At 44.7% G+C, this 17,761-nt stretch overlaps 1 protein-coding gene across 2 annotated transcripts in view; it reads right to left on the bottom strand.

Annotated features, from left to right (window-relative positions):
- The window catches only part of SLC22A23 (solute carrier family 22 member 23), a 110,275-nt gene extending 96,433 nt beyond the window's left edge, over positions 1-13,842 (bottom strand). Inside the window, exon 1 of one of the 2 annotated variants that reach the window (XM_054057619.1) lies at positions 12,812-13,842. In XM_054057619.1, the coding sequence (XP_053913594.1) occupies positions 12,812-13,342 (531 nt within the window). In that variant the 5' untranslated portion in view covers positions 13,343-13,842. The remainder of the gene's footprint in view (positions 1-12,811) is intronic. The other variant, XM_054057620.1, reaches the window with a different exon arrangement.
- Positions 13,843-17,761: the final 3,919 nt, after the last annotated feature.

Raw genomic sequence — 17,761 nt, forward strand, 5'->3', positions numbered from 1 at the left:
CACTGTGCTTCATATGAAGACGGAGGACTATTTGAAACATACTGTGCTTGGGAAGACATGTGGCAAAAGGTAACGCACCTGAAGACTAACCACCCCGTAACTTCTTTGCAAGGGGTGAAAATATGGACAGGGCTCATGCAGCGAATCAGTATTTGCACTGAAGTTATGAAAGTTACAAATGTAAAGTCTGCTGCATGCTTGTTACTACAAACACAAGATGTTTCTATTAAGCCCTCCTGCCTCAAAAGCACTTGTCCTCCAGAGGCCATAATGCTGTCTTATGGCATCTAAGCACACTAAATACCCACTGCGAAAAGGTCATAATAAGATGTCTACCAAGGATATGGTTTGTTCCTCACTTTGATTGCATGGAAAAGTGCAAATCATAACTTTCAGTCCTAAGAAGGACAGAGAGACAGGAGGAGAGATGCACTGGTCCAGTGCTTGCCCGGAACCTGGCACAAAGAGCCCATGAGAGGGGAACTGAACATGCACAACCTGTTCCTACATTGTGGGTTTGCAGTCCTTTTCCAAAGACTGATGCCGAGATCGCTGCTGAAAGAAAGCAGACCCTTCCCCAGACAGCCTGCAGGTGGATCGTAGCTTTGCTCTGACTGCTCTCTGCACTGGTTCAGCACAAGGAGACCAGAGGGTCACCCGTGCTACTGCCTCAGAAGATCCTAAGCCAGGCACAAAGCTACACCCTCCATCCTCCCCCATCAGGCAGCACCTGGCTGCTGCACTGTCCTTCACAGACCTACGCGTAACAAGACCTACGTGCCATATGCAGCCTGTTGACCCCTAGAGGAAAGGTCCACTTTGGAAGCCCCAGCCTCTAGACATCACATATGCCACTGGTTACTGCTGCAGTCCCAAACCTCTCCAACGGAAAAGCCACAAGCTCCCCCGCACCTTAAATAGTGTTTTTAAGACCAGTAAAAGAAAATAAGAATCTATCATTTGTCACTGAGGTCTGTGTGTGTTGGGTCTCATCTTTCTTTGTTAGTCTCCTTCCTGCTTCATCTTTTTATAGCCAAACCCTGTCAATTTTTCCTGCACAGCACTAGAATCCATCTTCTACATAAATACCTCAAAATACCTCATCTAGTGAGAGTTTAAATTTATGATGCTTTTGGAGTATTTTTCAAAAAAAAGAACCACAGTTATTTTTAAAAATAATAAAAGAATAATAAAACAATAAAGTTATGCCTTTCATACAATATATGTAACAAAAAGCAAAACAATCTCCAGGTATATATTCTTGGAGAAAAAGCTCCAAGTCAGCAGACAAAGCACTAAAAAAAACCCCAAAACAACAAACCCCAAACCACAAAACAAAAAACCACACACAAATAGAAAAGCAAAAATGTCAGTACTTCTACCATAATATACCTACCACTAATGTCTTTTCCCAGTATTAAATTTTCTAAGTAGTACTCTTTTACAGCCACAGGAGACCACTGTACCAAAATTCCCCTCCAGACTGTACAGGACAACACTTTTCTCCTTCCCCTTCTCAATCCTCAGCCAAACATGACACATTGGGTGCATTTTTAATGCAAAAGATAGTGTATAAGTTTCAGAAAACAGTGTAATGCTCAACTCTATAGAAAATAACTGTGCAGTTGAATCACACTAAAGAGGCTGCAGGAGAAGCCTTCCAGAGGGATGTGTCAGTCCAACTGGAACACTTAAAGTTGGGGTGGTTTTACTGCTACAGGTGTCTCTATTTCCCTCTCAGCCATGGCAGCAACATAGCATTTAAACTATGTAACCTTCAAGGTTCAGAGTAAGGATGCTTCTTCATTGAGATCACAGCTGGGCAGAACACTCCCTGATCTGTTTATCAAGTGTTAATAAAGTGTTCTTGAGAACACCTGGTATTTTTTGACCACCAGTACAACCAACTGGGTGGACATAAAGAAGAGCAAAAAAAATAAAAAATAAAAAAGCAGAATAATACTGGAAGACTGGAGAAGAAGGTATAAAGTGTCTCCAAGCTACATGTTTCCTTACATTTTTATCAGATACAACTTGGACTTACCTGGAAAACAACAGTCACTAAAAAATCCGTAATAAAAACAACCAACAAAGCTATTGAGAGCTTTTTTATTTGTATTCTTTGAACAACCACTCAAAGAAGCCTACACCACCTTGGCTGGAATGTCTCAACCCACGACACAGTCAACACCTGACCTTTAAACTACTTCCTCTCTGTATTATCACAAGTGGAAGCTTTTGCTGAAAACCTTCAACTAGTGCCTGAGAGCTTGAGATCTGCTAAAGGTAAATCCTCCTAAAACAAATTTCTACTGAGCAAGTACACACTGATACTTTGAGAGGTTTATAACAACCCAAGCTTGCAAGAACTTTTACTCAGGTAGGAAAACAGATACCGTTGGTATCAGAGTATCACCTTTTGCTCAACGTCTACCCCCTTCCCTGACAAATCCGGGGTCCCTATTTCCCCCTTACACTAGAGTTTGCTAACTGAAGAGATGCAAAAGTTTGTTTTGTTTGGCTTCTTATCCAGTTCATATTTCTTACAGTGGGACCAACTTTTTCTGCACTTTTCACCCTTAGAAAACAGCAAACCATTTCTGACCATGGCAAACAGCTGGCAGGGAAGGCTGCAGCCCAGGAAAATCACTCATGAACAGTGAACATAAGGTCACATACACAGAAATTGTCAGGTTGCTTTAACTACAAACATGACTAACTGCTTGGACAATGTACCATTGGAAGAATAAAGCAAAGAAACTACTTTCGACTATTGCCACAAAGCTAAAGGTTTTGGAGACACAGGGAGGGAGAGGAGAGGGGAGAGAGAAAGAGGAGAGGGCACGTGAGCCAGAGTACATGTGCTTAGCAGTCTTCCAAGAAAGATATAATTAGATCGTGCAGTGTTGTATGTAAGCATCTTCATGTACCTATGAAAACAGCTTCCATCCACACTAGATAGTACAGGACTACACAACCATGGACTTTACAAATTTCTCTAATGGTTTTTGAAGTTTAACAGCTGAATTTGATGAAATACATCCTTCAAAACCACGTTTTTGGATATGCATGACTTAGCTGTGAAACTTCCACATTAATTTTTGAAGTGTATCATTTTTAAGTCTGGTATTTCAGCATTAAAAATAAAGCACACAGGCTGGGGTGCTGTGCTGCCACACAACTGCGTGAACATCAGTACATAAAACAGCACTTCCCCCTGGTTTGCAAGCTTCAGCTCCACCATGAAGATAGGACACTTCAGGCAAATGTTGTGTCGAGCTGCTTGCAATCAGATGCAGAGATACTCTGCCTCCTGTGCATTACCTCAGGGTAACCAAGCTGTTTCCACTACGCCCTATGGGGAGAAGCTCTCCCACTCATATCCAGTACGTGCGTGGCCCTGTTTCCTCGCCAACACCACCCAAAGCAGCAATTAGCTGCCAGCTGTGCCACGCACATCTGCATGCCCTCTGTCATATCTGAAGCATTTCGGTCACAGGTAACCTGTAAGCACCATCCCCCCAGCATGGCAAGATGGCTCGAGCAATACTGCAATCACAAAACACGTCCAAACATCAAATATGCTAAAGCACACATCAACTTTGTTTCAGAGCCAGTAAACTAACCTGGCAAAGAATTTAAACTGAATGCTCTGCACTAAATTATTCCTTACTGTAAGCCGTAAGCCAAAAAGACCCTCCATGCTATCCTGGACACATCACGAGAGCCCCAAGGCAATGAGATGCCACCTGAAACACAGCAAAACTGGAGAAATTTCATTTATCCTTCAACTTCACACTTTAATCAAGACCAATTAGCTCTTCTGTTCCCAACTTTGCTCTTGTCACAGATCTGTTTCTTATATACACTGGGAGATGGAAGAAGGAATTTTTCTAAGTAAATAATCATCATTAATATGCTATCAAGTAAAATATGATTTGTTAATCATATGGCAGTCTTCTGAATACTCAACACAATTAAATCAATTTTAGTAGCATGCACAAATCACCTACTTCTCCATCACTACTTCTTTTATTTACAGAATAAAGGGAACTCCTTCTATTGAGACATTTTGATCTTCTCCAGCCTTCGCTCTTCCCAGATTAGTCAGCTAACTTGTTTCTCAACTGATGCGATCTGCTTTGCTTTTTCCAACTCCATAATATCATCTAACATCAAAGAGCTGGGAGATGCAAAATCTGGCTTACAGCCTTTATGAACGCTATACTCATAATTCTTCAGAGAGCAGGATCAGGATATTTCCATCTCTGTCTTATATCTTTGCACTGTAATTAAGTATCTTTTCTACACATACTCTTACATCACTACGAGCCATTGTCCAAAACTGATTTTAATTTTAAACCTATTCTTTGTTATAAGACTTGTTTGTAGCCGTTTTCCTCCCTCTGGCTGCATGAAAAGACCAAGAACAGTAACACCCATCACTAGGACAGACACATACACAGAAAAATGGTTTTCAAGTGCCATCCCTCAGTTTTCTGCTGACAACTTTTATTCTGAAAAAGGTACTTGCTGCCAGGACTGAGTTCACAACTAAACTAAATAAAAAGTTGAACTAGCTTTCAAGTTGGTGTTGAGAACTGATTTAGGCTCCATAAATAGAAGCCATATGTAAAAAAAAACCTCAATGTTTTAGTTAAATATTAACAGTTGTTATCATCCAATTATCAAAACCAAGTTAACACTTTGAGGACTGTTATTTTCTAGGCTGCCAAAACCATGCGTGCATAACAGACACTGCATGTATGCAGCCTTGAGAGGGCTGACATGGCAAAACCTAATTTGCTCTTATTAGACCTTTTCAAAGACTTGGGAGGGGAAAGCCTTGAAAGTGTCAAGCATGGCATAAAAACTCTGAAATGGAGAAAGGGGAAGGAGATGACAAGAGAAGGAAGCCATTTCTCAGGAGAAATACTTGCTCAGAGCGACCGTAGATGAAAAGATCAGACACCTTAATTTTGACACACAATTATTCCTGCCATGACCCTGCCCTTTCATCATTTGAGGACTACGGCTATTATAATTCAGTCAAGGAGAAAAGAAGAGAGAGAGAGTAAAAAAAGAGGGTCTGGTATTAATTCAAACTTAAATAAATATTAAGGGGAAGGAAGAATGAGAAAAATACTCTGCTTGTTTTACAAATCAAAATAAGAAACTGGTCTGTCAAGCTTGCATTGTTCATGCAGACAATGCTTTACATAGCCCTGGGAGAAAAGCAGGGGGAAAGGTCTTACAGTTAATTTACATTCTCTCTTACTAATAATATACGTAGGGTGAATATTGCGACATGGTCTACATGCTTGTGGACTTTAGTCTGGAGGCCAAGAGGAGACCAGGCAGCTCCAGTGCGCTGCAAAATAACAGGGAGATGGTACTTAAGCTGAAATGAATTCCTCTACAACTGTCTGGAGCCAAAACCCTTTTCCAGGGACTGGACCACCCTGCTCTGAAAACAGCACACAAGGGTAACTAACTATAAATCACGTGCTGCTGGACAAAGCAAACCTACTGCTTCCCTGCATCTCACAAATAGCATTACTGATTATCACAACTTTACTGCTTATGGCTCTATATAGGTGTCCCAGAAACAAGCATCAGGATATATTCACTTCTTGTTCCTGTGTTTGAATAGAACCATCTGCATTTGGGGCTCTTCCATACAAAAAGACCAAAAAAAAAAAAAAAAAAAAGAGTCTTCTCCACTGGAGCAAGTTCTACTCAGCTGATCGTTCCCCGAGTGTGTTTGCCCTCACCTTATCAGCTTGCAGGGCATGCAGGGGTTTCTGCCCTGAATGTGCCGGTTGCATAGGAGCGTACTGCAGCCAACCACTGATCCACCTCCTGCCATGTGGGAATGGACACAGACCTATTGCATGGTCTCAGCAGGTATGGCACAGCCTGGATTGGTGGGAGCTACTCAACATGGATGTTAACCATTGCTGCCTTCCAGTGGCATGGCAGGCTGTGTAGTACCTGCACCAGGCTGTGTGGTGCTGATTGCTTATCCTACGCTTACACTGGATTTGCCTGGATACCTCTGCAACACAGCCTGATGACCTGTTCTGGAAGAGGTCCTGAGCCTCCTCTCTTCCTCCAGATCTCTTCCTTCCCCCTTGACCTTAAAAGAGGATTGGAAGGGTACACAAGGCCACTTGCCTTCAAAAGTCAACTAGAAAAAAATAAAAATAAATTACATTACGAGACCTAAGCACACATTTCAGAGTTGAGGCGACTGGAGCCCAAGACAAGTCCCTCTGAGGGAAGGAGGAATATGAATGGGAGAGAGTGAGAGCAAGTGTCCCAAGCAGGGATGTCAGGTAGAACAGAAGGGAAACCAGACAGAAACAAATAAGACTGACAGGGAAAACAAAAGACAAGGTACAAAAAAGTACTGGGTCCCTTTTAGAATTTCCTACATTTAGCATCTCTCTAGGATTCCTTTGGGAAGCTTTAATTTAAAACTTTAAGCCATTAGGGTGGCCAAAAGTTTTTAATCTAAGGAAAACTAAGTCTTGTGCTATTCGAGGTGCTATTTCATTAAAAAAAGAACACCTTAATGTTTGGCTGGCCTGTAATCTTCATCTCAATGCTGCCATCAGAAACGGCTCCAAATTAGATGCCTTCATAAGTGCCAGCACCTCCTCTTTGACAAATGCTTTAAGAAAAACATGAGGTCATCTTTTATAATCACACTCTTGTAGCCAGAGTGAGAGGTAAAACTGTTAAATACACTTTAGAAACTTGCTTATAGAGTGCCTGAACAGATGGTAAATGTACACCATAGCAGGTAACTTCTGCCACAGCATGGGCAGGGTCGGTATATTTTAACTAAATGACGGAGATACAGGATGTATTAGGGAGTGGAAACAAAAGCAATCAAAACCCCAACCATTTAAAATACCAAGTCGATCCAGAAAAAAAAAAAAAACAAAACAAAAAAACCAAAAAGAGCCATTGTTCGATAAACACACAGAAAATGAGGAATATGAAAGGCTCAAGAGCAAGTCTTGGAGAGCCGAGAACAACTTTAAGACATTCTGATATGGAATTTCCTTCCTGAAGGATCATTGTTAGGCCGTCTAATGCTTCAAACTATGATCGGCTGAAATCAGATTCCTGTATCCAAGATACCTTATCTTAAGGAGGTAAACAATAACACTGTGTACATTCCCTTCAGCAAAAAAAAATTAAAAATCCATACCAGATAACACCCAAGACTACCTGAGTTCTGATGTCAGTATAGCTTTTAACCCAGTCCCTGTCTTCTAGATCAATTGTTTCAAAATATTTTAGCCTGTACATAATGCTTTCCCCTCCAACAAATAAAAACAGCACCCAGGCACAGTAAACAAGTACTTGTAGTCTGATGATGTCATACTTGGTTATCTCAAACATCAGGTAATTTGTTGTTTGCAGGCAGACACAGGACAGCTCTTCACCACTAAAAAACTGCAGGTACTGTTCCCGAAACAGCCATCCCCTTCCTTCGTGCCACTCAGCCAGAAACTCGCCCTGTTGTTCTAGGGTGTTGTTCACCAGTGTCCTGATAATCAGGATAATCCATCACCATATTCAGTGTGTACAGGCTGGTCCCAGAGCTGCTGCAGCGGGACAGGCCATTAGCTCTCCTCCCTCCCTCTTCAACAAGCAGATTTCTCAAGCCTGCAAGCAGTAGACAGGCAACCGCTAACTGTTTATCAGCTAACTTGCAGAAGGAAGGCAGAGAGACAAAAAAAGTTTTATATCTCTCCCAAAACTGAGGAAGCCATAAGAAAAAGTAGTGGAAGTTTGATCTGGTCTGCCAGTATTTCTAGATAACTCTGACCACAGGGACTTGTTGACCCCTACGGCATCTGTTAGGAACAGAGACACACATTTCAAAGCCTTGTCTGAAAGAAATTTAGAATAGTCTTTCTGCCCATTGCAAGTATCTGCCTTGCAGGACTTTATGCCCCATTCGATCTGTACAAGGGAAGCAGGGGCATGGGTGATGAGTTTCAATCTGGCTACTTCTGGCCCAACTACCACACTGGGTACAATAACTCAAGGTTTTCCTTGATTTGGGAATAGGTGGCAGCCAGTCAGCCAGGAACCAACACTGACAAGACAAGTCCTGGTAGTTGCAGGAAAAAGAGAGAAACATCAGTATTTCTTAAGTCTCTTCACAGAGATCAGCCAACTAGAGGATACGAAGAAATGAGTAAAAGGCATCCTCTCATTTGTGCCTAGAAAGGGCGACAAAGCTCTCATTTTGGGAAGTAACTTGTCAGAGTAACCCCTTCAAATGAATGAACAATGACACTCTGAAAGTCTGCTTGCAATGCACACCGATCCCCTACCTCAAAAACATCACCTTACAAGCAGTGCCAGTACAAGCAGATATCACTGCTACCACACACAGATTCATTTGCTTTACCATTTCTGGCAACTTGCAAATATCTGCAATAATTCCATGAGACAACACCACAATCTAGGGCACGTATCACAGCACTGAGCCATTTCACTTCATTAGACCCCCAGAAAATCTACAAAAAAGATTATAACAATAAAAATGTATTTAAAGAGAAAGTATTCTACCAGGCAAGAAAGCTGAATCAGCTGAAGATGCGTCCAGAAAAGTACCGGAACTGCCATGAAAGCAAGTGAAAGAAAAGCTGGTAGGGCAAAGACATTCTGCCTTGCAAGGGCAAAGAACATCACATCACAGCCTGAACTGATCCAAGAGAGCAGCACTCGGTGCTCACTACATGGCAGCAGTGCCCCTGGACCATTCAGCTCTTCTGAATTAAGGTCTGCTTTTTTTGGATGGGACAATTTGCTAAAGGCTCAGCCAAATTGGCATAAGCACTATTGAACTGATGGCAAATAGGTAAAACGATGGCACGTTACTTGGGAAAGGTGATGATTCAACTCAAATCAAGTGGAAAGTTGAGAGTCAAGAGAGCAGCATTGCAGTAAGACAAGGCATCTGGAGCAGAAAAGCAGCCACAACAGGAATTCCCTTGTGACTAGACATAAAGTATTATTACATAATTGCTCTAGGTGATTAAAATACAGACTTCAACTAACCACTTCACTCTACACCACTCCCAGGAGGTAGAACAATCTGGAACACCGAGGGTCCCCGCAGCGGAATGCTGTGCCATCACCTGCTGCAACTTAAGTCCCGGTCCTTGCCCGTCATCAGCTTTTGGTGTCCTTTATACAAATTAGCATTCAGAACAAACTCCACACCACACCACTTAATGCAATCAAACACAGTGGACAGGTCATCCTAGTAACAGAGGAAAGAAACAACTATCAATCCTGTAACCAAGAACTTCCGTGAAAACTTTACCCCAAGATTACAGCTGGCTTTGCAGATGGTCAGAAGATCCAGGCACTGAAGAAGTTGATGAGAGTGTTGGAAAAGTCCCTGATGCATACACACTCCAACTTCCTGCTAGGCTTTATGGCTAGGTATGTTTATATATATGTCATTATGTTGCTTATTGCATCAATGCTAGTAATTCACCCGAAACATCACTTTGCAAATAGTAAAATGAGACCTCAGGTTTCCCCATGGCAAAAAAAGGAAAGTATTTCTCAGTATCCTTCCTTAGGACTAGTGGTGAGATACACGGATCATTTAAAAGGCAGATTTTTATTAGCCTTTTGCCTAAAGGCTAATTCAGGATATATCTCTCACAAGGGATACACATGCACTCTGTTTATAGCGGTGTGATAATAGTGATGATGTGATAAAGAACAAATGAAAATCCTCAAAGAAGCATTTAGCAGTGAGAGAGCCTTACAAATGAATTGTCCTAAAGGAAGGTATTTATGTACAAACCAAGGTAAGATTTACGTATTAAGTCAGGACATTAGCTCAGATGGGTGATTTAATATGGCCAGTGGAATCCCTGTGGTTAAATTATGCATCTGACCTCTTCGCCACACGTACTTCAACAGTGTTAAATAATAAGCAGTGCGTCCTTTATTACCACATCCAGTTCTAATGATTGGCAGCACTATAAAAAGCACTGTTCCCACTGCCTCAGTCACAGAGGTCAGGGTAATGGGAGCACCTACGGCAACACCCCTCTTCCAGGAAACTGCAAGGCCACCTCTGGCTCCAGCAAAGACTCAAAGAGAAGCAGGCTAAGCAAAGCACAAAGCAGGGCTGGAAACAGCAAGATCTCTCCACTCTGTCAGTCCCAGGCACAACAAAGGCTGGGAGAAAATGGGCATTGGAGAAGGGAGAGCTGAGAAAGCCGAGACAGAGAGACAACATCTTCTGATGTACTATTTGGAGAGAGGCTGTGGACACAGTGAAACTTAATGTAGTTAAAGGACAGCTATCTGATCCTAAGGAATGGGGACAGTGATGTCTCATGTGCATGTACATCAACAAAATGCAGAGGAGGAAATATGCTTTGCACTGAATAATCACAATTGTGATTTGCACTAAAAAATCACATTGTACAGCAATGGAGCATCCAGCAGCGATTAGCTTGGATCACTGAAGATGAGAAGAAGAGCATTTTTTATTATTATACTTTTGGCTCTCTTTATGATATTGCAATAGAACCCCTGGCTACTACACAGATGAGTGTACATTAGACTAATATTTAATAAAATCTCTATCTAGAAAGATAAGAACATCATGAAACATGTTACAGAAACAAGTATTTTTGAGGGAGGTTAAGGGAGATCCAAACATCCCATCTTCCAAATTCATCCAGGGCAGCTCTTTCTCACAAAGGATGGTGGTGTGCATGTAAGGAACCAGCAGTTACAAGAATTGCACCCACAGTATCAGAGCTCCTAGGGGTTTATAAGAAAGGAAGTCCAAATTAAGCTACGCTGATCTTCTGCCTGGGTTCTTCCTCTCTTTCTTCACTAGGATAAAAGCCTACCCACCCAGAAAAACCCCAAAACAAAACCAAAGCACAAACAAAGGAGCAATCCTGACCCTGAGAAAATAACCTAATTATAATTACATGAGATTACAAATCAAAGTGAAAAAGTTGCCAAGTTTTTAGAAGTAAGCATACAACAAAAACTCCACACTGGAAAAACCCGTAGTCTCAAAAGACGATTATTATTCTTTGTAACAGAAAACAAGACAGCAGGGACCACAGCTGTTTATTTATCCCTTAAAATTGATCTGCCCTTTACCGCAAGTTCTTCCAAGAAAGACTTTTTTATTATTTTTAAAGAACCATGCAAGATAGCAAACTAACTCTCCCCTGACATTTTGTGGCCAACTCGATGACGACCTTCAAAAGATTCAAACATTTCCAAAAAAATTTTTTTACAGTTCACACTAGAAATAAATATTTCAAGATAATTTATTTCATGCTTAAGCACCAGTGTTAAACCCTAAAACATATGAAGAGCTCAGTCTCTGGTTATAAACAGAAGAAAATCTGCCTTTCTTAAATGTCAAATTTCATTATGCACTTCTACATCACAAATTATTCAAGTCCACCATGTGCCCGTGTTTTTCTTATGGAAGGAGCGTAGCAGGGTTGCTTTTTGCTTTATTCTGTTCTAGGTTCAATGTTTTGAGGGATTTACATTACCTGCTTTCCCCTCCCTTTGCACACGCTTTCAAGGGACACAAAAAGAAACTGAAATGATTTTCAATGATTAATACTAACGTGTGCAAGCTGACCAAAGCGCAATCATGCCGGTCATCTGATTATGGTCACGTTTCTTTCTCCCAACTAGATAAACACAGTTAATCTAAAACACCACTCCTGGGCAGGAAGTATTTTTTGCTGATCTAAGTGGGGGGGGGGGGTGTCTTGAGATTAAGGGAACTACTTTATTACTATAACAGTTTCATTTTAAATTCCCAAGAGTTCCACTTGCCTGTTAATACCAACAAGGCCCATCCAGAGATGGCAGAGCTTTCACGGAGCCAGAAGCATAAACAAGCAAAAGCTTTCAGGTAAAAAGGTGAGGCCTTTTTCTACATGGTGCTACTCAGAAAATATGAAGCAAGAGCAGAAAGTGGCGCAGTCCTCCTCGCTAGAAATTTTTCACCTCAGCCACCACATTGCAAGACAAAACCAGAGCAGCATACACTTTCTGCCTCTGGAGTACAACTACTTATGCGAGACCTTTCTTCTCTTACAGCTCTGCTGAAACAGTTATCAAGGGAGTAAGTACAAACCAAGAAGAATTCAGCAGAACTTTGGTTTTCCCTCCAACAGTGACCACCTCAACAGCTTGCCCCTAAAATCTACCCAGTTTTTGGCTTGCACAGCCACTTTTGTACAGAATCATAGAATCACTAGGTTGGAAAAGATCTCTTAGATCATCAAGTCCAACCATATACTCGCACGAAGGTGAGCAATACCACAACTGGAGCCTTCTCCACAACTCTTCTCCCTCGCTAGTTGGGAATGCTTGCCAGCATCGTCTTTTTGCCCCAGACACCTGTGTCCTGAGTGCTCTGCCCACTGCTGGGATCCCAAAAAGCCACCAAGGACCCCGTTTCAGGACATAACTTTACTGCTCGGCGCCACCACAACCAGCACCCAGGTACAAAACCAGTAGGGAAAGAGACATCCAGGGAGCGAAAGGGTTAGGGGATAGAGGATTGACTGCTGGCGAGAGGGCAACCAACAGGACACCTGCAGGACCCGGCAGAAGCGCGCACGGACAGATCAGCATCACGTCCAGCTTGTTCCCCTCGCTTTGGGAGCAGCGGGAGCTGGGCAGGGCTGGGGTAGGGCTAAGGGGGGGATCCGTGAGGACTGGATGGGAAGCAGGACACAGGGAAAACCTCCTTTCTCACCTTGCTCACGACGTTTTGGACGAGGCCGGCTCTGATGCGGTAGTGCCACTCGTGGCAGTCGCACTCGCTGGCGTTGCCCCCCGCGGGGGTGGGCAGCCCGGCCGGGGGGAAGAAGCTGCTGTTGCCGCTGCGGTTGGAATGGCTGGGAGCCAGGGACCCGCTCCAATTGCCCTGCCCGTCCGCTTCCCGGCACCAGAAATCGGGCTGGTCCAGGAGAAAGGAGTCCGAGAACTTGCTGAAGCCGATGAAGAGGGCCGGCACCCAGGTGAGCAGCACCAGGGTGCGCTGGTACCCGCCGCCCAGCCCCCCGAGGAAGGGCAGCACGGAGCCGTCGTAGTCGAGGAGCAGGGGGCTGCAGGCGGCGGCGGGGGGCGGCGGCACCGCCTGGATCTCAGCCCCGGGGGCGCTGGCTGGGGGTGGCCCCGGGGGGACGGCGGCGGAGATCCCCCCCGCAGCCCCCGGCACAGAGCCGTTCTCCTCCGGCAGCGGCCGGACCCCGCCGCCAGCCTCCCGGCGCCGGTCTATCGCCATCCAGCCGCGGGGATGGGGGTCACATAGAGAGAGAAGGTGGGGGAACACCGGGGCAGCCCCGGCTCCCGGGAGAGTCCTTCCCTCCTTTCTCCTTCACGCACACCTTGCAGTGTTAATACACTGCACGCGCTCTCCCGGCAGGAGACGGATGGGGGAAGGAAGGAGGAAAGGAAGGGAGGAAGGAGAGGGGCGAAGAAAGGGGGAAAGCACTGAGCGAGCCCCTTCGCTTCCTCGCCCGCAGCCGGTGGCCACGATTCCGCCGCAGCTGCCGGCGGTGCCCCCCTCCCCTCGGCGGTGCGTCAGGCTGCACTCATCCCAGCTCTCCCTTCCCCCTCCGAGAGGCACCGCCGAAAATAAAGGAAAGGATCCAGCCGGATCCGAGCATGCGATGGGCCAAAGGAGAGGGAGGGAGAAGGAGAGGAGGAGAAGAAAAGAGGGGGGAAAAAAAAAAACCGAACCAAAAACCAAACCAACCACCCTGCGAACCAAACCCTGCAACAACAAACCAAGCAAAACCGGTGCAGCAAGGCTCTCTGAACACGCCTCCTCTCCCGGTTTTGGCGAGGAGGAGGAGGAGGGAGAAGAGGGAAGGCAAAGGAAGGAGGAGAAAAAAAAAAATAACAGCTCCCGGCGCGGCTTCTTCGCTGCCCGCACGGCTACGGGCTGTGCCCCGGGCGCGGCGGCAGCCCCCCCGGCGGCCCCTCGCCGCCCCCCGCCCCGCGCATCTGGCTCCGCCGCGGGGGCTGCAGCCGCCGCCGAACCCCGCTCGCCCAGCCCCGCCGTGCCGCCTCCCAGGCGGGGGTGCAGCCCGCCCGGCTCCCTCCCCGCCCCGCGGCAGCCCCCGCTCCGCCCTCCGCGCTGCCGCACCTGCTCCCGCCGCGCACCGAGCCCGCCGGGGGCGGAGCCGAGCCCCGGGGCGGCCCCGCAGGGCTCCCGCACCGCCCCGCCGCGGCAGGTACCGCGGGGGCAGGGGCAGGGGCAGGGGGGGGTGCGATCCTTCCGCTGGCACCGAAAATGCCCGCAAATCGACTCTCTAAGAGTCGTTTTGGAGGTCTGGAAAGCGAGCATCCTTTATCAGCCTGGACAACGCGAGGAGCGATCCCCATCGCTCGTGTGCAGCCAGATAAAAGCTGGGACAGGATGCCTGGAGAAGAGAAGGCTCAGAGGGGATCTTATAGGGACCCTCCAGTACCTGAAGGGGCTACAGGGAAGCTGGAGAGGGACTGTTCATAAAGGCTTGTGGTGATAGGACAAGGGGGAACGGGTATAAACTGGAGAGGGGCAGATTTAGACTGGACATCAAGAAGAAATTCTTCACCATGAGTGGTGAGACGGTGGCACAGGTTGCCCAGGGAGGTTGCGGATGCCCCATCCCTGGAGGTGTTCAAGGCCAGGCTGGATGGGGCCTTGGGCAGCCCGATCTAGTGGGATGTCCCTGCCCATGGCAAGGGGGTTGGAACTAGGGGATCTTTAAGGTCCCTTCCAACCCTAACTATGTTATGATTCTATGATTCTACGTATTTCCCACTTACATTTATAGGTATAAATTTTCCCAGAAATCTTATGCCTATTCCATTACTTTCCAAGGTCTAATTTGAATGTTATCATGCAACTTCGCAACACTCAAAACTCTTGCTAATTTGGAGCTGGCTCCATCTCTCTGCTTGACCTTGCCTTTAAGACACGCAGAAACTCCAAACAGAGGTGATTACACGTCTGTTCAGCACAGATCATACTGCACACAAAACATTATCATTTCGTGAGAATTGATAGCGTTATCATCTTGTTAGAATTAATTGATAAGTTTTGCTGCTGCTGGTTTGTATGTTTAATTATCCTGTAATATATATCTACCTTATATCAAGAGATAATAAGCAGACAATCTCCAGACATGGATAAATAACCTGAATGAATAAACACTCTTAGAGTTGCAATAATTTATTGATATGCTTAATTGTCTTCTAAGATGTAGTTGTCTTAAGTCAAGAGATAACGTGAAGGGAGTCTCCAGACATGGTTGGATAACCTAAAAACCCCCCTATTCTTTGGGGACTTAAACGGTTCTTTGTCTAAAACTAGTATATATACCTATTGCTTTTGTAAGATGGGATACCTTTTCTTAGAGGGGCATCTGATTCAGCGCTGAATTGTAAAAAAAAAATATTATTGCATTTGCTTCAAAAACTTTATTTATTTCAATATCCTACTAGTGAATAAGTGTTTCTCACAACCTCCAAATAATGAACAGTGTCTGGAAAAACACCGTCTAAAAGAAAACACGCTATCAGAGGGGCATTCTGTCTAACTTTCAAAACCACAACTGCTTAGACAAAACTTAATTCTACTTTAGCTTAAATAAAAATATTCCAATTTTTCTAGTAGTGACTACTTCTTGTATCACTACAGCTCTCTGTAATTTCCATATGAATTATTTACAGGATATCCCTTTAATAATGCAGCACAGCTGCAGCAGGCTGCGCTGGTGGTGCGCCAGGGAGCCAAGGCACTGGAGCAGCCTGAGTGGCTGGAGCGGGGACAGATCCGGAGCAAAGAGCGGAAAGTCTTCTTATCACCTTATGGACCTTTTCACTGTCTACAAATGCCTGAAAGGACGTTGTACCGAGGCAGGTTCTGATCTCTTCCCCCAAGTAACCAGTGATAGGATGAGAAGAAATGGTTTCGAGTTGCACCATGTGAGGTTCAAATTAGATATCAGGAAAAATTTATTCACTGAAATGGTTATCAGGCACTGGGACTGGCTGCCCAGGGAGGTGGTTGAATCACCATCCTTGAAGGTATTTGAAAGCAGCGTGGATGAGGTGCTCAGGGCCATGATTTAGTAGTGGACAGGTATGGTTGGACTGGATGACCTCAAAGGGTTCTCCAACCAAACCATTCCGTGATTTATTTGTGAGACCTAGAGTGGTGTGAGTAGATGTACTCACATTGTTTCAGTCAGCCTGCCGAATTAGTACACATTTTAAAAAATTAAATCATATTAACACCTGACATTAATTGTAAAACAGACATTTCAAATTTGTGAAATTATTTTTACTTTAAGCTAAATTTACCTCAGCGTGTAATTGCCTCAGACTATTTTCTTTGTGGAGCATAGTGCATGCATTACTGAGCCGTGCAGTTATTTTTTCCTTTGGACGATGGGAAGGAGAGACAACAGATCAATATACACCTGTACACATGAATGTGGCTAGCGAGCAGAAAATACTTGTGTGCATTAGAAGAGAACTGGCATCATTAGCAAATATAAATAGAAGCACAAGTTGTTGGCATATTTTCATTTACTTGATCCAGTTTCTGCAAGAGAGCTATTGTACACCATTAACTCCTTATATTTTCCTTCCTTTAGCTCCTTTTCTTGCATAGGGCAACAGAAAGAGTTCCCATCTACTGGTGGCTCAGGATTCCTTTTTAGGGCTTCCCTTAGTCCTGCTCTGGGGATCTCCAGTACCTCTGCGGCCCTGCAGCCTTCCCAGCTGACAATTCTGTCTTATATGAATATTCCTGCTGAAATGTGAACCTGGTGCTCCCTGCCCATGGAAGTCTCCTTTTTCTCCTCCTGTGTTGCAGTGCCCTTCTATATCTGATGTCTGTTATCATGTCCATGCACCATGCTTTCTTCATGCTGACCAGCTGTAGTTTGTCCACATCCCCTGATGTCTCCTCAGCCACCAACTGCCCCCCAACTCTCCTCTGGTTTCACCTCAGCTGCTGCCTGCACTATGCATTAAGCAGTGCCCTAGCCTCTGTGTGTGTGGGAGGTTAACCTGCCTGCAACACCAACTCCTCTTGTTGCTTTTCAGCCACTATCTGTGCTTTCCAAACAATTCCTTAGGATTATTCTTAATTCTTATTCCATCCTCCAATGTACTTGCAGTCGCTTCCCAATTAGTGCCATCTTTGAAGGCTGCTGCTGAAACATCCTGTGACAGACCTCTTTGGAACTGCATCTGGAATCCACCCATTTGTCAGTAAACCAACAACAGAGGCTCTTTTCACTCTTTTGTGCCTACTGCCCAACTTTTTCACATAACCTAAACTCCCTCGCTAATGAACGGACCTTACCAAGGGACAGATGATTGTGCCCTTTGCTCCTTTCTTCCATAAGAAGGTCTGCTTCTTTATCACCAAAGGAAATTTGGCCAACTTGTCCCAATTTCTTATTGATGAGTCTATGTTTATTTCCTTCTATCTGTTTAGAAATGATGCATCTATTTGTACTAGGTGCTTTCTGGGGAAAAAAATGGCTGGCTTGTCTATGTAATGGGTTTTTTAAATGCCCTTTTTAAAGAAAGGTAATGTTTGTGCCTTTTTCTGTTGGCAAGGTCCTTGGTCATCCTCCCTGAGCGCTCAGAGATAGACATTAGTATTTCCAACACTGTCTGAGCAACTTCTCTCAGT

This window comes from Cuculus canorus, chromosome 2 (assembly GCF_017976375.1).
Source record: "Cuculus canorus isolate bCucCan1 chromosome 2, bCucCan1.pri, whole genome shotgun sequence".
NCBI classification, from domain to species: Eukaryota; Metazoa; Chordata; class Aves; order Cuculiformes; family Cuculidae; genus Cuculus; species Cuculus canorus.